General features: G+C 35.0%; 4 protein-coding genes across 4 annotated transcripts; 3 read left to right on the top strand and 1 right to left on the bottom strand.

Moving 5' to 3' along the window:
- The first annotated feature begins 215 nt into the window (after positions 1 to 215).
- Positions 216 to 1,670, top strand: LOC144433667 (death domain-containing protein CRADD-like). Its single transcript, XM_078122018.1, has 2 exons — positions 216 to 629; positions 1,249 to 1,670. Exons 1-2 carry the CDS (start codon positions 296 to 298, stop codon positions 1,668 to 1,670), a joined length of 756 nt encoding a protein of 251 aa, XP_077978144.1. The 5' UTR covers positions 216 to 295.
- Positions 1,671 to 4,197: 2,527 nt separating this feature from the next.
- Positions 4,198 to 6,953, top strand: LOC144433676 (uncharacterized). Its single transcript, XM_078122030.1, has 2 exons — positions 4,198 to 4,774; positions 6,033 to 6,953. The coding sequence occupies exons 1-2, from the start codon at positions 4,198 to 4,200 to the stop codon at positions 6,398 to 6,400; spliced, it is 945 nt and encodes a 314-aa protein (XP_077978156.1). The 3' UTR covers positions 6,401 to 6,953.
- A 379-nt stretch (positions 6,954 to 7,332) lies between these two features.
- LOC144439587 (MTRF1L release factor glutamine methyltransferase-like) lies at positions 7,333 to 13,134 on the bottom strand. The gene is made up of 8 exons (XM_078128866.1): positions 12,839 to 13,134; positions 12,077 to 12,168; positions 11,487 to 11,580; positions 11,037 to 11,150; positions 10,313 to 10,377; positions 9,494 to 9,649; positions 8,971 to 9,180; positions 7,333 to 7,908 (listed from the first exon to the last, which is right to left on the bottom strand). Exons 1-8 carry the CDS (start codon positions 12,953 to 12,955, stop codon positions 7,866 to 7,868), a joined length of 891 nt encoding a protein of 296 aa, XP_077984992.1. The 5' UTR covers positions 12,956 to 13,134; the 3' UTR covers positions 7,333 to 7,865.
- Positions 13,135 to 14,177: 1,043 nt separating this feature from the next.
- On the top strand, positions 14,178 to 23,171 carry LOC144453452 (uncharacterized). Its single transcript, XM_078144759.1, has 4 exons — positions 14,178 to 14,354; positions 15,666 to 16,455; positions 17,149 to 17,269; positions 18,116 to 23,171. Exons 2-4 carry the CDS (start codon positions 15,941 to 15,943, stop codon positions 18,173 to 18,175), a joined length of 696 nt encoding a protein of 231 aa, XP_078000885.1. The 5' UTR covers positions 14,178 to 14,354; positions 15,666 to 15,940; the 3' UTR covers positions 18,176 to 23,171.
- The last annotated feature ends 2,430 nt before the right edge of the window (positions 23,172 to 25,601 follow it).

Consider the following 25,601-nt stretch of genomic DNA (forward strand, 5'->3'; position numbering starts at 1 on the left):
GCAGTTGAACTATGACACGGCATATTAGTGACAGCCAGATATTAGAATATAAGCAGGGATATAAGATAGAATGGAAATTGGAGCAAGTGTAACTTGGTAAGAAGCTTTCGGGTACGGTGGATTTCCAGGAATTGGTTCTTTCTCGGAAATCAGCACACACTTCACTCCCAGCCTGAGGATACCATCTTGCTAGCTTCGGGTACGGTTACTACGAAATGTTCACACTACCAACTCGAGACATTTGCATGTAAAAGTTCAACCACCTGAAGAATGGACCAGGTTCTATTACAAAGATATGGAGGAGAAACACAAGAAAGCTTTAACTAGTAAATGGGTAGATTTAATATCACACATTGAGGTCAAATATTTATTACCACAACTGCAACAAGATGGTATTCTCACAACGTCGATGGCGGAAGATATTCTTGCTGCCACCACATCGAGGGAGAGGGCTCGTAATTTGCTTCACATGTTACCTACTCGAGGTCCAAATGCGTTCAGTTCGTTTGTGATTGCTCTAGGAAAGTACTATCCGTGGCTGAAAAACGAACTTGTCGCTGAATGCGGCGACGTAGGGTCACAGGTTGGAAGGGTTGTCGAAAAGTTGCCAACCCCAATAAAATGTACAGGTAAATGAAATCTTGCTCCTCATTGGTGAAACGCTCAGGATGAACTTGACAAGAACAAATACACGTACTATGGAAGTGGTGATAGATAACTTTGCTAAATGTCAAAAGAATGATCTAATACATTTAAACAACAAAAATGAAGCTAGACCCGACACCCCTTGACTTGGAAGTGTTTGCAGGTCTTGTACTTCCGTGTTATAAATTACATGCATGCATGACAATTTTCATTTTGTTCGAAGGCACCACTAGTCGGTCTACAGAAAAATAAATAAAAGAACAATAAATTCAGGATACTTAAAATTAAAGAATTATAATGTTTTTAAATTTTGATTTTTGTTCATCATCTTGTCAGAGTGCAAACTTTCCACGTACTGAATTTGACTAGTGTACTGTTTACACGCTGACCTTCGACCCCAACCATGTATATGTGCCATGCACATGGTGCTACCGTTACCTAGCGAGGTGTACAAAGTACTATAGTTGTTACTAGGTAATTGACAAAGCTTCTGTACCACTGTATGTAATCGTTACACAGCTGTGAAATAATACGTTCAAACAATTAGTATATTGCATGTACTTGAAAGTTGTGAAATTAAAATATTTTTGTATCACTTTTCAGACGAAAGTGATGCATCCGAGGGAGATGGAGCTGCATCAGACAGGGAAAGTCTTATTACAGTATCAGGCGCAGCCGCGTCAGCGAACAGCAGTTCTGGGATTGATTCTCATCTAGGAGGTATAACTTCTCGTTTGAGCCAACTTAGCATGACCCAGGGAATAGATAGAAGAGTCACGGAACAAAATCTACTGACAGTTGCTGAAAAGATGGGCGAAGAGTGGGAAGGAGTGGCAATAAAATTGGGATTTCAGAGCAACGACGTTTTTAGATTTAAGGAAGAAAATAGTACAGTTAATGGGAAAATTTTCGCAATGCTTTTGAAGTGGAAGCGGAGAAGGGGTCACGATGCCACTGCTGAGAATCTTTGTAAGGAACTTAAAGATGCTGATGTAGATTTAGATGTATATAAACATTTATGGTAACGATGACGTTAATGCAACAACAACAACAACAACAACAACAACAACAACAACAACAACAGTGCAAATGTAATGATACATTGAACATTTCTTCGACTAGTCTGAAATATCGAGACGTTAGTCCACTTAATATGTAACCAATAAAAGGAATGAATGAATGAATGAATGAATGAATGAATGAATGGATGGATGAATGAATGAATGAATGAATGAATGAATGAATGAATGAATGAATGAATGAATGAATGAATGAATGAATGAATGAATGAATAAACAACACAATTAATCAATAACAAACATTATAGTTAGAATGAAAACTATCCTGAGACAGAAATAACGACTGTTCAAATTATTATTGAATGTAGGGGTTCTGAACAACCTGATTAAAATCTGATGTTAGATAGGCTGGTATTCCTGTATTTACCTTTATTCCATCGTTATTGCGTCTTTTACGTGAGTTTTTTTTTCCTGGTCGAACGCCTTTCCAGTGGTTGGAAAGGCGTTCGACCAGGAAAAAAAACTCACGTAAAAGACGCAATAACGATGGAATAAAGGTAAATACAGGAATACCAGCCTATCTAACATCAGATTTTAATCAGATTTGGGTTCTGAATGTATTCCCCGTTTTAGTATAGTTCACGTGGCATGTCTATAAATGTCTGTAAATAAAATATGTAGCTGTAGTCTTTATTGCATAGATCCGTGTTTCAAGAAAGTGGTACGTTCCTTGGTCTTGATACATACATACATACATATGTAACGATATGTAAATTTTCTAAATCTAAATGTCTAAGCTTATTACTTGAAATGTATACGTCTCACACTCTTTGTCATAAAACCTGTTAGCATTTGGGTGTTTGAGACACACACAATTCTTGTTCGAAACACACACAATCCTTGTTCGAAACACACACAATCCTGGTCATAAGAGCTTAGCATTTGCCGTTTTGTGCAACAATTTACTCTAAAACAGGACACATCAAAAGATGCGTCAGTTCCAGGCGACAAAACAAGCACTCCAGTCGAAACCACACGCCAACTTGTGTCTGTATCAACTCTCATTGGCGGAACCCTTGATGTCTTCTGTTTTAGAGTAAATTGTTGCAGAAAACAACAAAATGCTAAGCTCTTATGACCAGAATTGTAATATGAATACCAAAATACCAGTATAATTTCTATTTTGAACAATATTGTAATCTTAAGCAAGTTTATTCGCTCAGAAACCCTTTATGCAGTGAACATTATTTTTTGAAACACCTCTGTGTGTGAACCCTTTAAAGTTGTTACTGAAATGTAAGGTTCCTCGTGTGCTCTGATGTACCGCCAAATAATATCAAAATGTATTTCGTTCGTTCTTCACTTTAAACTAACACTATAATAGATTTTTAAAGGTCTTCAATTAATTTAAATGAACACTGGTGATGTGACAGAATTGTTGTGAAGGAGCTTTCAAATATCTACACAAATAAAGAAATCCTGATGATAGATTCTGAGAACGCTACATTGAATCAACTGCACTTACACGTGTAAAATACTTACTTTAATAACGTTGCGTTGCTCCAAGTTGAAACAGGAAAAAAACCGTTTAGTAATAAATATATAGAAATATATGTGAAACATGAAACGTAAGACCCAAGCTCTTTTTATAGAAATAGTTGGCCCTGAATAAACGAATGATCCCATGTAATCCATATGATCGACTGATAAGATAATACTAATACAAGAGAGGGGGTTGAAACCCTATATCATCTATATAGAGTAGCGTGTTTATGGCGCTGTCGAGATACATCGGAGATAATTACCATGATTACGAGGGCTAGGAGGTACAACCAACTAACGATATATCTTGGCTGCGCCGTAAATAGGCTAATGGTAGAGGTAGTGTACTATACAACACTAAAGCAGGGCTACCTAGTATAATACAATATACCTTGGCGTCATATTCATTTTCTGCAAAATATATTTCACTTTCGATCTTTCGCCAACTTTTTGACGAATGGAACTCGTAACTTTTTAGGCTAAAATACTATTCAAAGTTGGTATTGCTATATCGAAATCAAAACAAAATCGCTAGTACAAAGTTAATATCAATACATATACTAGTACTAAAGTTGATAAAGTTGTCATAATGATCAACCCTTTGATATTGTCGCGGTGTGCTCTCGTGACATTGCCTTCTAACTTCAAGATCTTCTGAACAAAGTTCCGGGTCAATGATTGTGACAATGTCCATATCCTATGATCTCAGGACAGTAACATTCTTTTGGTGGTCTGAACTACTTTTTCCTTAGAGGCTGCCACGCATCGATTCTTTGGAAAGTTGGACCGGAAGTAGCAGAGGACAACTTTTTTACGACGATTGATGTCCTTATTGACCTGAAATTACCTCTATTCAATAATTTGCATATTCATGAGTTTCGTCCGGCCAGATTTGTGTCACTTGAGTGGGGTAATGGTATGTGGCGGCAAGGCGTATCACAGGGCAAAGTTCCTATACAAACACACCTTGTAAACATCATCATGGACAGCCATGGCTGATGGTGCGTCAAAGTTTTTGGACGAAATCGACGAAGATTTTCTCGTATGTGCTATTTGTATGGAACAATACAGGAATGCAAAACTTCTTCCGTGTCTCCATACCTATTGTGAATCGTGTATAATTCCATTAATACGAGAAAGCGGTAAAATCAAGTGCCCTCTGTGTTCCCGGAAACATAACGTCCCACCTGGTGGAGTAAAGGAGTTTTCGACTTTTTTCTTCCTTAACCAACTTGTTGAACGTTTCCGAGACAGAGACAGAGTGTCTAAAAGTGACACGCCTGAAACAAAACGTACTTGCGAAAAGCCCGAAACACACCAAAGTGTACGCCCGAAACGGGGTAACTGTGTTGATGTTGACGAACGAAACTTGGCGGACTTACCCAATCGTAATCCAAAGGTTGACGCGTTCGAGTCATTTATGAGAAAGCTTGAGGAACTTTACCCAGGGTTAACTAGAGAAGAACTTATCACAAAAGTGAACAAAAGGGAAGAACTCCGGAGCAAGCATCTTATTCCCGAAGTCGGTTCCAAAGAGGAGAACCTGTCAACTCCGGTTACGTGTACAGGTAAAATGACAATTGTTGATAAACTTATAAATAGAATAGAAAGAGGAACGACATTACTAAAATAAAATGGAATATCTGTATGTAGTGTAGTTTATTTATTGCGGAAATAGGAAACTAAAAAGTAGAATACTTATAGATAATGTCGCGCTCTAGTTCTAGGTATGGGAGTAGATCGTTGTACAAATCAACTATGATGAATACTAATTAAAAGCTGATTTCTGAGTCAACAAGAGTGACTTCTCAGCTCAGTTCAGTGTAAGTGAATAAAAGCTAAACATGAATGTAAGCACAGACAAGTCTGTAATCATGTAAGTCGCATTTCTAGGTGTACTAAATATAGCTCGAGCAGCACAACTGTGACACTACTTGCAATTAATTCCATTTGCAGTTCCTGGTCTAGTATAGTGGGTTAATGCATCTGCAGTGTCACAATCAAGTTGCTAAGTGACATGTAAATATGTCTGTTAGCGGTTTGCAAGTTGCAAATGTAAATGCCCTGTTATCTATGGTAAATGCACCTTATGGGCTGGGCCATAAATAAACACTGTCAATGATCCAAAATTAATCTTAACAATTTTACATTATAACAAGAAATGATTGTTTACCAACAACTTGACTATATTCTATAGTGATCACATGGTGTATATTAATGTTGCACTAGCTGGAATGTTTGTAAATATATTTTTGTTAAATATAAAGTTGCTCATAATATTGTATACCCTGCAAAGTATTGAATCACATATAGGTAAAACATATTTGTGTAGCAGTACACACAGTATGGAGCAATATATCCAATCAAGTTGATTTTTTTGTTGATTTACACTCCCAATGAATCACTGTTTCAAGATATGTCTATACTACAGTCCTATAGATAAATTAGACTTCTAATTGACAAGTACAATGTTTAATTATTGGTATTTTAACAAATTTCCAGTGAACGTATATTGTTGCTTGTCTGATTAAAAAATACTACCCCAGTTACCCCTAGAGCAGGTTTATGAGATTCAAAATATGTGAAATCATCTATCTGTGTGTGTTGAATTTTGGGAGAAATATTATACTGTTTACTATAACAACTTCTTGAAAATACACTATGATCTGGTTCAGCACAAACATCTATGAATAATAGATATTGAGATTACATCTAGAAAACAATTTACAAAACATAACTTGTACTCTGTTGGATGACTATACTATATGCATGTACAATTATTCCTGTAATCTGACCCTTTCTTTGTTTTCTGTCAATACCATGCAGACATAAGCGTTGGTTCTTCGCATGCTGCACACACCAATAGTGATTCTGACCTAGGAAGATTGACATCTCTATTAGGTCACCTAAGCATGAATCCAGCAAATGAGAGAAGAGTCACTGAACAAGATCTGTTATCAGTTGCTGACAAGATGGGAGAAGATTGGGAGTCTGTTGGAATAAAATTGGGATTTAAGAATCACGAGATTTACAGATTTAAGGAGCAACATAGAGGAGAGACTCAGAAGATTTTTGCGATGCTCATGAAGTGGAAGAAGAAGAAGGGTGCCCAAGCTACTGTTAAAAATCTGTGCCAAGAACTTTGTACGGCTGGAGTTGATCTAGACAGCTATAACCATTTAGTGAAGAAATAATTTCAGCTAGAACAGATGCGTGTTTATGAAATTATGTAGAAGGAAAGTTACAGTGCCAGAGAAATTGATTTCACAACACACCCAAAATATGGTAATAAATAATGTAAATATTGGGGCATTTTGCATATTGGTCAAATAATTAGCCAAACTTAAACTGTAGGTATGGCTGTACATTTCAGCTTTAATCTTTAACATTTACTTTCCCAAAATATGATAATTGTCTAACAGTGCAGTTAAAAGTGAAAACAACATACAAACAGAAACTGAGAACGAGACACACAAAAGTCTCAAAGGTGTATGACAAGAGACTGTGAAGTATTCTGGTGGCTCAGTGATGGTATAAAGCTCTAGTTGTAGTACCAAAACTTGCAGCAATATCTACACTAAGATAGACACATTTCAAGAAGTATGTCATGGGTAGTTTCAATCTGATGTGGTGAAAGCAAGTAGATGTCTTCGTTATTTACCTCTATTTCCATCGATTTGTGTCGTTTGTTTTGTTCCGGGGTGATCACCGCCTTCCCACAATCTGTGCTGACACAAACTACCACAATCTGGTTAATATCTGATGTGGTGAAAGTGGGTCTTTATTTACCTCTATTTCCATCAGGTGACCATTCGAAACAAAACAAACGACACAAAATGATGGAAATAGAGGAAAATAAAGACATCTAGCTGCTTTCACATCAAATTTTCATCAGATTGTGGTAGTTTGTGTCAGCACAGATTGCGAGTGATTTATTCCATGTTGTGTGATCAATATGGTCCGAGAGTCTCCTACATTCCTCACCTCACACCACACCATACAAGAAACTACACTACAACAAAATTCTAATCAATACAGGATTGATTTACAACCACAACTCAATTTGTGAGGTCACAGAAATAACAACTGTATGCATGTAGTGTTAAGTATGTATCTTTATTACCTGCTTTTCCACCATATTTCAATAACCTTTGACGATAATTCTCATTTTCTGACATCAAATGAATATCAAAATCGAACAGAAGTAATTTTATTTCTTCTCTTACAGTGCTGGTTATTACAACAGATCTGCATAAAACATTTATTTTTATGACACAGTCAGTGTGTGTACATTGTAGCATAGGTTGGCGGAGTCAAAGACCACTTTATCAAACTCTAACTGACATTTAGACATCAACTTTGGTTGATTAGATTATTGACAGTGTCAAAATTGTCATCGAGGGTCTCACAAAATAGTTTGATATGCAAAAGTGTTGCCAACATGAATTGTAAGCATGTCAGTACGTATGGGGAGAGGGCAGAACCTAAGCTCTCAATAAAATGTTTTCTTAAAACAATGAGCTAGAAAGATTTCTATTGGTTGATACATCGAGGTCAACAGACGTCGACCCCTAATTATTATCAATGTCATTTTTGATCATCACACTTTTGACTTTTTCTTCTCACAATGTATGAAAAATATATGCCTCATAATATATATTATTCCTTGTAAGGAATATACCTAAGATGACAGAATCTGGGTCTGAAAATAAAGGAAAACAAAGAAAAAGTTAAGTTACTCACAATTACCTTGTTGACATGATAATATATAAACTAACGATTATCACACTAAAAGTGGAATTTAGCAAAAAAATGTGAAAAAAATGTTTGTCAGGATAATGAACTGTAAATAATTCTTTTTTATTACATTTGATGAGTAAACTGTCTTGATACAGATATTTAGACTGTATAGTATTATTCCACTCTCATTATCCTTCTTTGTACGAGAATCGGTAGTAGTGGCTGATAATGTGACAACATTGCCACCCATGAAGAGTTAGTTTTTTTGTAGTCACCTTGTACCATGACTTAGCGATACTTTTACTGATATTGCTGACCTGATGACACTGTTAACGAGGCAAAAATTAATCAGCTTTTGAGTTGAGTTTTGTTTAGCTTGTAAGGTATGCTGTGGTGGGGTGCCCTCACACATTGCAGGATGGTGAGGGTGGAGTAGTGTGACATATTATAGTTTTGTTGAGACCATCAAGTTATCATATATGTTTTTACCAGTAATGTATTTCAAGAAAGATAAAGATAAAGTTTTAGCTACAGAAATGTGAACTATTGTAGTGATAAAGTGATTAAAATAATTAAAAAAAGAAGTAAATTATAAGTTTTACACTGTTAGTGCATTCATTTCGGATCCACTTGAAAGGTGATTCAGGCAAAAAAAAATAATTGTGTGTTTCTGATAACATGGCCTCAGAGAATAGGGTAGGTAGGTCGGAATTTTGTTTTATTTTTAATGTATCTTTTTTTATTGTTTTTATTTTTGATAAATATTGCTTCGACCCAAAACAAAACAAAATGTCCGTCAGAATACCCCCCTATGTGATAGTTTAATGAAATATGTACAGGCATCACTGGGGAAAGAAAACAGACATGCATTAAGGTCAAGAATACAAAGAATTCATCTTTTTTTTTTATATTTAAAAACGTTTAGAGTTGGCGGCTTATACTAGGGTCGGTTGGGTTATTGGAAACACACAATATTTTTATTTTGTCTCACACAGTACAATAACGAGAAAAATAAAATCTTCACCTGTTTGTGAAATCTTTATGAACATTAACTAGTTTGATTTGTGTGTGTGGATTATCTGTAAGCCAAGCTTGGATCATAGCAGGGTGTCTCAGATCACCCTCCAACCAAATTGATCCTTTTGGTTTCAGTAATTGTCTTGCCAGTTCAATGATTCTTTGTGTTACCTCTAAACCATCATTTCCTCCTTCCAATGCCCTGTGATCTTCATACCTGGACAACAACAAGGTTTGTGTAAACATGGAGAGGTCATTTTGAGATGAACAGTCTCATAGCTAGCATTCACACTTCTGCATGAGATAAATTAATAAAACACTGCAGATATAAAGGCCAGTACTTTATAATGTATAAGATTTCATGCATCTAATATTAAAGGCCAGCATTTCAATTAAGGTTCTTGTATTCATGTTATGTTATCAGTGGAGCCAATAGGCATACATAGCACCCTTCATATGTTCTGAACAACCTGTACCAGACAACTATTTTTCACATGAAAGTTTGAATTTAAAAGTAAAATATGGTTTACCTGATAACCTCTGGTGCCAATTCTTGCATATCTTCTTTAAAGATGTATGGTGGATTACTAACAATGACATCATAAGATCCAGATATACTGTCTGGTACACTGTTTGTATCTGTCAACTCACATCGGTGAATGGACAGTCTATCAAATACACCTAATCTGTAGTGTACATGTATTAAAGGGGAAAAAGTTGAAGTTTGGTCTCTTTTTTATGATATTTATTGTTGTTCCTTATCAATAAATAGTTGTTTGTATGATAGAAATATACTTTAAATGCCAAAGGTATTCATTTTTTGGCAGTTAAACATATACTGTATCACAAGATTATTTAGTTTGGCCACTAGGGACATTTGTTCAGTGGCAGCCTTTTGACCAGAAGTAAGGGCCATGACAGTTGAGTACTATGGCCTCCTTTGACAAAAATTCATCATTTCCTAGTGTTTCACTGGAATATTACTGGCATTCTCAACCTGTTGAAAAAAATCTGAAAACTTTGTTTCATACCACATATAATATTCAGGATATCAAAGAGTTCTTTAATCCAGATATTGGTGTACTGTCGTGTGATTTTAGCCCCATGAAAGAATTTTTAAAAATGACTGCAAGGCTGGTAAATAGAAAATGGTATATCAATGATGACTATCTTTCTGCAGATACAAGGATGGTGAGCTGAATGATATCAGAAATCTCTACTCTGGCATGATAAAATCACAACTTCAAACTACCAAATCAATTTGCCTTGTGAGCAAGTGAATTGGTTGAACCATACTAGGCAGACAAAACAAAACACTGCTGTCAAAATAAAGAAAGTGTTAATCTTACCTTTTTGCATTTAAGGTGGTGAGTTCAACTGCTTCAATACTTTGATCTATGGCTACTCCTGTACTCTGTCATGAAAATTGAGAAAAAAGTGTAGAGTCAACTAATAATCGGAGTATATATAACAACATTAAGTTCTATCTCTGGATCATCCACGTGTGATTTTATTTCAATACGTGATACATATCAGATTACTTATAGTAGGTTTAACACCATCAGACTGTGACAAATTCTACCATCATTAGAGGGCATGTAGTAGAGAGCATATACCTCTACCAATGGCGCATTCTCCTAATTAGCCAGTTAGACAATTCAAAAACCAAAGAAGGGTGCCCTCTAGAGTTGAAGCTCGATGGCTGATTTGGCACATCCCATCCATTTGAATTCAGAACCAGAATCAAATCTCAACTACTCTTTAAAGAAGTGTCATCCTTGCTTCAAGGCAATCTTTTCATGAATTTACATCTGAACTCATTCATAATTTGTTGAGGTATCTCGTATATCCTGCTACTCGCCATCAGACAAACCAAACAGGATTATAAACATTACCTCTGTCCATATACCACCACAACCACCACCACCAGCAGCAGCAGAAGTAACAACAAACTAAGTATTCTGAGTTATGGGTAGCTTTTGAAATATCCTCTACTCATTCTAGTCAACAAAATTTTTCATTTGTCCTTTCCGAGCGTCAACATGTGAGTGCATGATATAATGATGTACATACCTGTGGAAGTTCATCAAGTAGAGACAATGATATTGCACCACTACCACAACCAACCTCCAGAAAGTGAATCTGTGGTTTCTTACTGTGGAACTTTAGAATAAAACCAACCAATTCCTGACACACACAAAAAAAATTATACAAAATGAAATTGTTCTACTTCTATCTATCAACAAAATAAAACAAACAATTGATATTTTGGGATGAATAGTTTATCGTTGGTTTGTGTAGACACCACGAATATTAAAAGTTTGAAATTTGACTGTTTTTCTGTTTTACTACATGTTTGTTTCAGTCTTATACTGACCTGATCATGCCCTGTTAACGAACAGCACAAAAGCTAGTCAGAACTTTACAAAACCCTTTATTAAGTTGAATTTTGTTAGCACCATCCAGTTTTCATCTGTGTCACAGTTATTTCAGTCAAAATTGTTCCCTTGATAAAATTCTCACCTCAGTTTCTGGTCTAGGTATAAATACAGGTGGTTTCATACTGAGAGTTAGATTTCTAAAATCCCATTCACCAAGTATGTACTGCACTGGCATCCTACAAAATATTCAATAACGTCAACAAATTGTGTTTGTCTTCTATATGGTAAACATGCAGCTGAACATTGTAGAAACTATAATGAAGCCAATTACAATTTTGACTGGTATTAACTGCCTCCTGTGTTGTAGAAAATCTAAGTTGTTTTTTCAAAGGGGGGGGGGGGGGGGAGGGGACCTTGCTAGAGATATATTTGGGCATCTATTCATCAAGACAGTATTGTAATAGTTTAATGAGTTCATATTCATATTACAAATTTGAGTAAAATATATCATTTGGATGGCATAGATTGATAGAGCAAACATGTGAGGTATTTTTTCACTAATATTGAGAATTAGACAATGAACTCAAAGCACATTAAGGTTGTGACACCTTTTTTACATAATTCTACACTGCTATGTGCATACACTTCATTATTACACTTGTAATACCATACAGAGATGATAGTAATATTGTACTGACAGGGATAATGCACTCACACTGAGGTCCTACCTACCTCTGCAATCTCTTCTCACATAGCTCTTTTATTCTATTCATTTGGATTTCAGTTAACACTTTTGTAAAGTTGGCTGTATATTTATTTAAAACCTAAAAGAAACATAATTATAATAACAAAGATGTCTTTCAATCACTGCATTTTGTTTATGGGTAGTGTATTTGTAGGAAGATGTCTGCCAATGGATAATGAAGGGATAATGAATGCATGTTAACTGCTGTTCAAATGAAAAGACACATGCAGTTTTATGGTAGCCTGGAATCCTAGTCTAGTCCCTCTCACTTATTATAAGGGGAATTGTTACGATTTACACCTCCACTCATATTAGTGGTAAAATTAGAGACCATACTACCTGGAATCTATGCGAAGGGGGGTTTGAATTTGAAATCAAAATTCAAAATCCCCAATCTTCTGGATTCTAGGCTAGTACTATGGGTACTTTTGGTATCCATATGAATAATATATTACAGCAGTGATATTCCAAATTTATACTGATATGAAAGTATAGTATTTTGTTATATAAAACAAAAGAAAAAATCCATCAATATTTTTTGTTTGAAATAAAAAGACATGCATTCAAAACTTTCCAGCTTTTCAATACTAAGCAGTTTGATGGTATGTGTACAAAAACACCAAATGTCCGCGGAGGGGGTTAAATGACAGCTAACTTTTTATTTAAAAAAAAAGAAAAAAGATAAACACTAAAATTAGAATGATACTCAGTCCCTCTATCATTGGCTATCTCAGCATTCTGAGAATTACCTGTTTTTCTCCAATAGCATGGGATATGATGTATTTAGCTGACCAATCAGGTTCTGGTATTTGATTACGCTTAAAACTTCTTGTCCAATACGATAATGCAGCTTTCACAGTGTTCATTCTAGAATTGTTACTTTCATGTTTAATGGTATTGGTACTAATTGTGGTATAAGATCTTGATGCACTGCAGTTTTTGCAGAAATTAGCAACACTTGAAATTCTTGATTTTTCATTTAAGTTGTTCACCAAGATGCTTTCATACTGACTTCTCAAATAAAGTTTCAGCAGTTGGTGACAGGATTGTTGTTGGAGACTGACTCTTATCATGGCCAACGATTTGACATTAAAAAGAAGTTAATGTTGTTATTTACACCTGAAATGTTAGAAAAATGAGAAAAATTGTTATCAGCAAAAATCTGGACTTAAATACGATATTTCCATAATATACCCCCCCCCCCCCCATTCAATCGTGGTAGCAACTCTAAAGTACTACTGCTAGACAACCATCTTCATTCCATCAGGGCTGAAGATAATTGTAACATACCTCAAGTCCTCATACAGCATATCCACTAAGAACTATAGCTTAATTTGCCAATGAAACATTAAAAATCTTGCCATCCTTTCCTCTTAAGCTTCTGTTGTAACAGTATCGATGAGAAATGGGGAATAAGTTGGAATGATTGAGGTACATATATATCTTGTGGAATATTAGACTACATGTCTGTAACCCTAGTCCTTCTTGCAGACGGTGCACTGGTCTAGATTACTGACATGACCCAGGAAGGGACGACTTACTCCGTATGCAAGCAGGACTACTGAAACCCACAGGGGCGTGTAATATTTCATAGATTGTTGTTTTCCAGGTCTACAGACTAAATATAACAACCTTTTGATTAATATATATTCCTACATGTAAAGGGAAGAGACTATTTCTTAGTAGTATAGAGATTGATACATTTGTAGCAGCAAGATTCGTACAATATTTTCCTAAGAAAACGGCATTCTATGAAATATTACACGCCCCTGTGCTACGTAACCCAAGTCTGTAACCTGAACTAGCCTAGAATAGTCATGTGGGGACATTTAGCTATATATAGCTACATAAACTATACCTCTAATGTAAAACTACTATATCATAAGAGAAACAGCTTTGGGTCACTACAAACAGTATTATTGAAATAGTACTATATATAATAAATGGTAACTGTATCATATACCTACAGCTGCAATATTTGATACAGGCATGGAGTTTATTCTTGTCGCCAGAGGGTGCTATAATTATTGAACTTCAATTACGCATGCGCACAACTTACGCCTGCGCTGACGAACTAATATGGCGAACTTCACTGGTAGTGTGTTGATTGTAGTGAAATACTTCAAAATATAAAAGAAAATTGAAAAAGTCTCTACCGAAAGTAGAGGAGGAGTATAATTTTTTTTCAAGAGACTGTAAATAAGTGAGCAACCTCTGAAAATGATCTCATAATCAGGATACATGTGAAACTATTTGACGAACACGGTAAGGGACTTGATTCTTGAAGTTGAACGAACGACCAGAGTCAGGTACAGACTAGTCGCCATTCATTCATTCCGTGAGTTACTTGCGATGTTGATGATGTTATTGTTAGATTATTTATGAAATTCCTTTCTGAATTCCATAAGAGTGTTTTTAGTGTATTCAACCCCCGGGATTCAGTCATGTTGTCATCTTTTCTTGTTTAACATTTACATTATTTTGGCTATGCGTAATAATGCCAACTTGTGCAATAGCCAATATTGAATACAAGGGACTGAACAGTGAACGAACATGGGGGAGGAAACGGATGAAACTGCTACATGTATTCACAGACAAGTACTTGTTTGTGATGTATTAAACGTGTCCATGATGCATATATAGATTTTCAAATTTTGGGTAAACTCCACTTGAGCTAATTTGTTAGTCTTGCTGGTATATTGATTCAACTATAATTTTATTTTTCAATCTGTTAGTCATAGCTAAAAATTGTTCATAAAAACATTCCATAAATAAATCATTGCCTTTTTGGGTACTTGGGAAAGAATAAATTCGGATTTCTTGTGAAGAGTTACTTTCGATGTATATATTTTTTTCACGTTTGGATAAGCAGAAGACCAAGTTCCTTGAAAATTAATTACAGCATAAATTTAATGATATGAATGTTTATATTTAGTCATACATTTGTGTTTTTGTTGGTATCCCCATGTATTGCTAATTCATTAATTTATTCAAAAATTGCAACAAAGAGATATACAAGAATTGATTTTTTAATGAACAGTATAAAATTCAGCATATCAAATCACATCCAGTGTGTTGGTTGACTTGTACATAAGTTATTTTCCCCTACCAGTTCTCCATATTCAGATCAAAACATATTCCTTGTTGGATTAAAAGATAAATTATGGTCAGTGTAGTGATATTCATGTCCAGCTGAATCTATCATTCTTTGTGTAATTAGATATTATTCCCAAATATTTTTCTTCGTTCAACCAAGGAAAATACAAGTGATCTAAGGGGCCTTATTAACAACTCTTAGGTCACGAGTATTTTCTGGCTGAATGAAGAAAAATATTGAAGAATAACATAATTATACCAAAGCCAAAAAATCTGCAAAAGCAATGGTAATTTTGAACGTTTTGACTCATATTTTGAACACAGCAGAACCAATGATGTAAACACGTGTTGTCGTGACATAGACATGTGTTGTCATGATGTAGAATGACCAGAGTATATATTCCATGTTTTTTGTTGGCTTGAGCATGGTATAATAAAAACAAAACAACTGAGAACTGTTCTTGATTTGACTTTTTACAGGCTGAATATACTGCTCATCATTGAAGGACACCTCCTGTTATGTTGAGATGAGTCAGAGGAACAAAGTGAGTCAGATTACATCATACTTATAATGTTATCTTGTTCTCATCTACTGGATCACAAAGAATGTAAAACTAGTGACATCACAGTCTGGATGAAAACTTCATCTCTAATTTATATGCAAATTGTAAAATTGAATCGGGAAGATAAATTTGGAACTTGATTATTTTGGGATTCTCGGCAAATAGATATCATTGAAAGGCAAGAGAGTGACAATGGTGTTGCTTCGACTACAAGTTTGTGTTGTAATTTGGATACTTGGAGTCATTTCTATATTTTGTGTAAGTGCTGGAAGTACAGACACGTCATTGTCATCAACGTCGGAAAATTCTGATAATCGTTCAAGTGTAAATGATGCTGCTGAAAATACAGAAAGCATGACGCAACATGCAACCACTATTAAACCTACAAGGAGTACTGTACTTACACGTAAATCAACCACAAAGATGCTTCCCAGTATTACAACACAGAAAACCACCACGCTGTCTGTGTTGGTTAAACAATCTACTAAAACTGTCACCCAGCAAATTATAACCCATAGTACAGCTAATCAATCAGATATCATACCAACACCAACAAATCAGCCACCACATCACACGTCGCCTGCCAGGACTGATAACAGGTATAAGAACCTGAACAGAGCCATGGTTATTGTGTTTACACCGCTTGGTGCTGTAGTGGTTCTTGGTATATTCCTTGGAATTGGAGTTTACCTTCGGAAAAAAATCAGGTTAGTTATGCTAATAGGAAGTTTAAGATTTGCCTAGTTATTCATCTATATAGTTTTTGGATGGCCTGTAACTTGTAAGATATGTCATTGCATGGTTCCACCCACATTGGCTTTCTTTGTCCATTGTTCTTTTGAGAGGCGTAGGCCAATGCTGTGTGAGGACGCCCCAATATGACATATCTTTTAGTGGTTAGAAGGGTGTCACAGTAAAGTCATTCACGTTACCTGTACTTCTCTATTGATATTATTCACAAAAAGTTAAGAAGCATTGTGTCCTAATTAGCTCAAATTTGGTAGATAAAAGCTCAATTTTGCATCACATTCTTGAGTCACTAAAACAGTTGGAGTTTGTAAAATGTTGACAGAGAGAGAATTAGCCAACTTGAAATATCTGATAATGCTCTTTAGGAAAGTGGCTAACCCAAGGATTATAAGGTTCTTGATGGAAATGACCAACCCAGACTTAAGTTATACTGTATGCATGTACGTACCTTCACAGGAATGTGTTCTGTAAACAATTACTCTAACTATTTCAGCTCCCTCTAATTTAATTGATGTAAGTGTTATTTGAAAGTTAGCGATGGTAAATTAGTGTAATTCAGTACATCTTGTGCATACATTAGTACTGTATAAATCAACCGGAGGTGTGCTTCACTGTTTGTTCACTGTGTGTATTTTCATTTTAACTTGAAGACTTGACAAGCTTCGTCATCAGTTGATGCCACTGTACAGCTTTGATCCTGCTGCTGAGGACTGGGAGACTGAACTACTGACTGAACAAAGAGATATCAATCAAGTTACAACAGAGATAAAGGTAAAATGATTTTACATTGTGCTCTTGCATAGGAATGGTCATTGGGGATGGCAGAACCATAGACTGTAAGATATGTTGTGTCATATTCTCATCAGCCCTCTGATTACAACTATAGCTGCTGATAGGGAGGCATGACACACCTTATCGTACAGACTAGGAGAATCTGAGTGTATGGAGCTACTCAAGAGCCCAAGTAGTATAGGTCAGTGAGTTGGGTTCATTTAGTGAACAAACCTTAGGTAGGGTAGGGGATATTTGTGATGAAATAGTATACCGTATATACTCTACAGATTGGTATGCCCTCTATTACAGTCAATTTGACATGCCATGTACTGACACACAACATATTTCTTGGGTGCACCACAATTTTATTTTCCCCTATCCCTGAGAATTTGGTAACTCAAAAGAAATCCCACTTTGTATCTTTTTTGACCAACAAGGAGAGATTGTATCTTTCATTATAGGGCACACTGCTATACAGTTGACAAAAGGGATTACATGTAATTAGATCAATTACTAGAGACAATGAATCATGAATATAACTGTACACAATGGTTCATTGTATCACCCATTAAATATGTAAATAGTGTGGCAAGGGAGACTTCATGGTACAGTGTGGAGTCTTATTCTAGTTTTCCTCGATTTCCCCTTTTAGTTGAACAGGGTTCTCCAACCTTTGCAAAATAGTAGGTGATAAAGTAAAAATAGGGTGTGAATGTCTTAACAAGTTTCACACATAAGTAACCTTTTTTAAAGGAAATTTATATTTAAATGTCAAATTAGTTCTGTAATTATGATTTCAAAGTGAAATAAATTGAGTTCTTTCATGTTGTTTTATTCCGACAGAGCCCAACACCAACTGACTCTCCAAAACTAACATTTTCCACAGAAACAGTTGAGATATGATGGAAGTAAATTGGTCAAATCAAGATACAGAAAAGGAAACATTCAAAGTGTATTATGCAATTACTGTAACAATACTTTATTTTTTAAGAAAGTATGCATGAAGTGTAAAACATGAAGCGTAAGACACAAAAAACAATATTCTGTGTATTCTGTATTACATTGGTATTACAGGTAGGTCAAATAAGCAGTTTTTAATGAGTTCTCATCGGTGCATGTATGGAATTATTGCTTCTACAAGAAAGTATTTGCAAGGTTTTAAAAACTGTTATTACAGAGGGAGAACTCTGGTACAATCTGTTGTTTCCTGTACATCCAATTTTGATGTTGGTGGAAAATTGCTGAAAAGGTGTGGTTAATATAAAAGTAGATCCCACTCACTAGCTACTTGGAACAAGAATGAAAACTTATTCGGTGATTAGTATAAATGAATGTATTGCATCAAAACTGTTATCATGGTAGCCACCATCAATTTGGATTATGTTGGTCTGTACTGTGTGATGTACATTGTGCTTTAAACATTCCATAGTGAACTGAAAAGTATTACTTGTATTGTTGACTGTGTAAAGTATTACACAATTAATGGGAGTAGATTTAAATGAGAGGAGAGGTCTCCTGAATACATTGTATATGTTGGTGTATGGTGCAATTCATTCTGACCTGTTCAGTTCCATGTCCCATGTTATCAATGCATGACGTTAAGAATGATGTCTGTACTTCCAAGCAAATATTTACTTAGAAAAATTGAATTTGAAGTACAAACTGATGACACTTTACTTTGATGTTGGAAAGTGCGTTTACATTATCCCATCTACAACTGAATGGGATCAACTATTCCGAAAGTACATTGTGTATCATTGGTAGTAGCCATGTCATGTGTGGTATTACTTGTATGCCAAATACATAAACATATGTACTTAGACTAGTATTGAAACAAGAAAGGGCATATTAGAAGAACCACATAGAAAAGAGTGTCATGATTATACTCCTGTATTCAAAATTTAAAGAGTGTAAGCTACACAAATGTATCTTCAAACATTTATTTGTTAAGAAAAAGTACAACATTTGTAGGCCGGTAGCTAGACTGTAAATTACACCACCAGGGGGGTCCTTATCATCCTTCCCCTAATGTTTGTCAAATGGGGTGATAAGAATGTCCACAATGGCTGATCTTTTAGTCATGTCAGTAGTCTCCTGTATAACTTTATTATAGTTTTGCATGTAATATCAGTTTACTTGAATTTGTCTAATTTTGGCAGGTTGTAAGTACTCTAAGTCAGATACCCTCCTAGTATATTAAACAAATGGAAGGAAACCGATGTTAGAATACAGGGCTAGGTTGATATATGTTTCCTGTCTTCCTGTGATACAAAATATAAACAATTTATTGGGTTGAAGGGCAAGTCCTGTGTCCTTCAAGTGGACCTAAGTTTATAGTACAGATACAAAGGAAGTCCTGTCTTAGGAAGAGTTATTTAGAAAAACTCAGTTAATAGGAGAATAGAAATATAAATCCATGTGAAAATACCATAATGTGCGAATGCACACTGTTTTTATTTTCTTGATATATCTTGCTTGAAACTTGCCATCATGACATTCCAAGGGCCCCTCATTGTCTGTATTGCAGCATTTGTTACTAAGCAGTCAATATTCATAAACACGAGGTAACTGTTACTGTTGTTGTTGGTTGCTTTTTCTATTGAGCTGTGTAATATTGATTTTATTTATTTATTTATTTATTTATTTATTGTATTTATTTTGATTTTGATTTTATGTACAGTGTGTTTTGCTTGGCTGATGTACTGTCATGACTGTTAACTTTTAATGCTAGTATTATTGAATAATATTTGCTGAATTTTACAGGTACTTAGAGAGATGTACGAGTACTACTTATTTATGAGTAAATATAATATTCATTTTACAGAGCATGCTGAACTTTAAATAGAAATATATTAAGCTAATCTAATATTTATAAATAGTAGACACATTTGGAAGACATTAAAGAAATAGGAAGTATAAAGCTCGCCATACAAAAATTAGCTCAAGAGACTTACCATGGTCACTATTAGCACAGGATAGCCTGTATTATAATACACAGTTTTCATATTGCTGATTGGCTTAGATCAAGTCACATGGTATGGACTAGTGACCTATTGTGACCTCATTTTGCATCATACAGAGGGCACCATTTGTTTTCCCTTTTCCTTGGCGCACAGGAGTTCTGTCAGTGATTTACTTTGACTATGAAAAGAATGTATGCCAGAGAAAGTGTTGTTATAGATCATTTATTGCCTGGCCTTATTCAGACACTATAGTACTAGTAGTAGACATCTTATTACCCCTCATGGTGTTATGTAGCAACCATTTTCTTGATTTTCAGCCTTGGGGAAATAGTCGCTGCATAACACCCCTCAATGTAGTAGATGTTGACCAGTGCCCTCATCAGGCAATAAAGTGTTAAATATTGACCATGACAAGTCCCTTGGTTATAGAACATTGTTACTGTTATGCAGGAAGTTTTGAAATGAACTGAATATGAAAGAGAGTAGCTGATGAACTACATACATAGTATGGTTTTAAGCTCTTACTGTAGTTGAAAATGATATTTTTGCTAAGGTTGGGCAACGGCAGAAACAGAAAGGGGTAAGGTACATTGTTTCCTATAGAAGCTATGATAATTATGTTTTGGAAACCTGGTAAAATGACCGAGGAACGTTGGTAGGTTTTACCTGCTTCCCTCAGCAAATAAAAAAATGGAGCACTTTTACTGTACAACATATCATAGTCAAAATAATCTGTGATGAAAAAGAAACCATGTTTATACACCCACCATCATATAAGTGTTTTGTTGTTGACTTCAACACAAACAGATGGATCCATCAATGGACCAATCAATATTTTACAATACAAACCAGATCAAAGAATGCAGCTATCAGTGTTGACAATTGAGATAGTCTTGATATTAATCACAAAAACATAGCACAATTTATCTGTGTACAAAACTGTCTGATTCTGCAGATTGATGCAACCTTTGATGTGGTTTGGAAGACAGTCAAGCATTGCGGGGTCATGAAAAGACTGTTAAACATTGCCTTGTTCATGAAATGGCAAGTCTGTCTGTGTTAAATTATGAAATGTCTAGAGCTGTCATGACATCACAAATATATTTGGCTGGTGGAATGTTTAGTTATGAAAGAAAAGTTAACCCCTTCAATACTGAAAACATTCCCGCTAAAATTGTTTGGACAAAATTCTTGTTTTATGTAAGTTTTTGGCATATATCAACTTCATTTTACACTGGAATTAAAGAAATGTTACTTCCTAATAAAGTAATATTATTGTAATTATGAAAATATTCATATAAATTGGGTCCCCATAATATTTAAAACTCGTCTCTAGTCATGAAAGGGTTAATAAGAGTTGATAAGGGGTAGCTGCATAAGTGTCTACCATACCTTTATTTATAGATTTTATTATAAGGAACATTAACTCATAGAATGAATACTCTACCATTACTATAGTGTCTAGAGATATGGTATCATGTATAGAAGAGTAATGTGTGTACATTCCATGATCCAGAGTTTTCGGTATATGATGGTTTACTGGTTACATCCCTATTATGTTATAGCTTTTGTTCAACTTTGTTTTGAATGGTGACAATAATCTATTATTTCACATTATTACTTCAATTTCCAGGTAATCTTTATTCAATCCAAGCTACAATCATTCTGTTATGTTCACCTAGCTCAATGCCCCAAAATCTGCTGTGAACCTTATATGCTATATTTTACCATCATCATTGTACTCAGAAATTTAGGTAGGAACCTCTTCTGACATAATTATATCGATATTGCTGTGAAATTGATTTAAAAAAAAGAAAAGTTTTCTGTGACTTTTTGTATTAGGGATTCCCATTTCATTACTGGTAGTATCCAATACAATTCAATTTATCTCAGACCACTAAAAAAGTTAGTGGTCTGAGAATTTATACATACTTTGTCCATCATGAGGAAGGCTCAGTACCAAATACAGAAGCCATGTGACCATTTCCATTCTGTGTTTTCATTAGAATCATTCAAACTACTAAAACAATCCCATGTCAGACTTGCACCATAAAGCAAGTTGGACTGTACACAGGACGCTTGGATTGAACAAAGATTGTATCCTCAGCTGAGAATTTCAAACCAAACAAGGAAATACACATGAAAAAAGAAGAGAAACATGTAAAAATTTATACTAGAGATAAGTAGGAGGAGATGAATTCTCTCAGGAAAATATCACTTTTGAAAGTTGTGTGTATGTAACTATGTTCTAATTTATGAAGTCATTTTATTTAGACTTGTATTTTATATTTTGTTCCAGAGTCTTGTACAGATTTATTTATTTTTGTAAAATATTGGTTTTTATTGCCAAAAAATGTGATATTTTCCATTTTCCAATAGTGGCTATATGAATGCACATAGCATGCATGTACTTTTAAGAGTTGCAGGATGTCAATGAAGTGTTACATGTTTTTCTGAGTATTGTTCCCTCTATCACCAGCTCATCAGGTATAGATTTCACATAAGGAGTGTGGTGTCATAAATGTGGAATATTGTAGAAGGAAGTAGAAGGATAGATGAATACACATAACATGCATGTACTGTTAAGAGTTGCAGGATGTCTATGAAGTGTATGCATCTTTCAGATTATTAATCGACTATTACCAACTCAGTAGTAGATTTCATGTAGGGAGAGTTGTGTTATAAATGTGGAATATTGTAGAAGGAATGCTGTGTACATGACATTGTATATGTACATGTATGTGTCTTTCAGATTATCAATCCACTATCTCCAACTCAGTTGTAGATTTCATGTACGGAGAGTGGTGTTATAAATATGGAATATTTGTAGAAGGAAAGCTGTGTACATGCAAGTGTCTTTCAGATTATCAATCCACTATCACCAACTCAGTTGTAGATTTCATTTAGGAAAAATGATGTAATAAATGTGGAATACTGTAGCAAGAAAGCAATGCACGTGTCTGAGAAGTATGTTTTGGATTCTTAGTACTCTGGCAAGTTTATAGACTGTAAGATACATCATGTTGTTCAGCCCTATCAGGCTTCTTAACCACAACTGTACTAATGAGTGATGGCTGATAGCTGCCACTAATGTTTGTATCTTACACAGACTATCAAATTTACTATCAGCAAACTAAAATAGACACAAACTAAAATTGCATTTGGTAGCTAGATTAGACATGTAGGTGATAGCAGCACCTTGGTTATGCAGAGATAATCAATGCATGCTCTAATCAAGATATTGTAAATACATGAATAGATGAAATCTAGTTGGGAGATTATGGAAGTCTACAAAATAATACACTGTATAGACAGCTTATATCAAAGTAAGAATTGAGGTTGAATATGCTGCCACTTTAGGAAAACGCTATCAGAGACACGGCCATATACTTTGAGTGTATGTACTTTCACATCCATCCATAGATAGCTTACATGTTGCAATAATAGTTTTTGCTATGTCTGTGTTAGTGTGCCGATAGTCTACCTGCCATTTTTGTATATATCAGAGTGAGATGTGCAAAAGGGTATTCATATCAACTTCCTGCCTAGCTAACATATATGAGGATTCATGAAAAGATGTTATTCTTGTTCTCTTCCTGGTATTGTGACAGTGTTTCAGTTATGAATACATGCAAATGTCTTTGAAACTGTCACTGTTTCACACAAAAAACTTGTATGCGTTAGAAACCTACGTTTCAGTCATGAATACATGCAAATGTCTTTGAAACTGTCACTGTTTCACACAAAAAAACTTATACGTCTTAAGATCTTAGACACCTCGCTATGTTTCAGTTATGACTACATGCAAATGTCTTTGAAACTGTCACTGTTTCACACTAAAAAACTTGTATGCGTTAGAAACCTACGTTTCAGTCATGAATACATGCAAATGTCTTTGAAACTGTCACTGTTTCACACTAAAAAACTTGTATGCATTAGAAACCTACGTTTCAGTCATGAATACATGCAAATGTCTTTGAAACTGTCACTGTTTCACACAAAAAACTTATACGTCTTAAGATCTTAGACACCTAGCTATGTTTCAGTCATGAATACATGCAAATGTCTTTGAAACTGTCACTGTTTCACACTGAAAAACTTATACGTCTTAAGATTTTAGACACCTAGCTATGTTTCAGTCATGAATACATGCAAATGTCTTTGAAACTGTCACTGTTTCACACTGAAAAACTTATACGTCTTAAGATTTTAGACACCTAGCTATGTTTCAGTTATGACTACATGCAAATGTCTTTGAAACTGTCACTGTTTCACACTGAAAAACTTATACGTCTTAAGATCTTAGACACCTAGCTATGTTTCAGTTATGAATACATGCAAATGTCTTTGAAACTGTCACTGTTTCACACTAAAAAACTTGTATGCGTTAGAAACCTACGTTTCAGTCATGAATACATGCAAATGTCTTTGAAACTGTCACTGTTTCACACTAAAAACTTATACGTCTTAAGATCTTAGACACCTAGCTATGTTTCAGTTATGAATACATGCAAATGTCTTTGAAACTGTCACTGTTTCACACTAAAAACTTATACGTCTTAAGATCTTAGACACCTAGCTATGTTTCAGTTATGAATACATGCAAATGTCTTTGAAACTGTCACTGTTTCACACTAAAAAACTTGTATGCGTTAGAGACCTATGTTTCAGTCATGACTACATGCAAATGTCTTTGAAACTGTCACTGTTTCACACTAAAAAACTTGTATGCGTTAGAAACCTACGTTTCAGTCATGAATACATGCAAATGTCTTTGAAACTGTCACTGTTTCACACTAAAAAACTTATACGTCTTAAGATCTTAGACACCTAGCTATGTTTCAGTCATGACTACATGCAAATGTCTTTGAAACTGTCACTGTTTCACACTAAAAAACTTGTATGCGTTAGAGACCTATGTTTCAGTCATGACTACATGCAAATGTCTTTGAAACTGTCACTGTTTCACACTAAAAAACTTGTATGCGTTAGAAACCTACGTTTCAGTCATGAATACATGCAAATGTCTTTGAAACTCAATGTTTCACACTGAAAAACTTATACGTCTTAAGATCTTAGACACCTAGCTATGTTTCAGTTATGAATACATGCAAATGTCTTTGAAACTGTCACTGTTTCACACTAAAAAACTTATACGTCTTCAAGATTTTAGACACCTAGCTATGTTTCAGTTATGAATACATGCAAATGTCTTTGATATTGTCACTGTTTCACACTAAAAAACTTGTATGCGTTAGAAAACTAGGTTTCAGTCATGAATACATGCAAATGTCTTTGAAACTGTCACTGTTTCACACAAAAAACTTATACGTCTTCAAGATTTTAGACACCTAGCTATGTTTCAG

The sequence above is a fragment of the Glandiceps talaboti genome, chromosome 1, assembly GCF_964340395.1.
Source record: "Glandiceps talaboti chromosome 1, keGlaTala1.1, whole genome shotgun sequence".
Taxonomy (NCBI): Eukaryota; Metazoa; Hemichordata; class Enteropneusta; family Spengelidae; genus Glandiceps; species Glandiceps talaboti.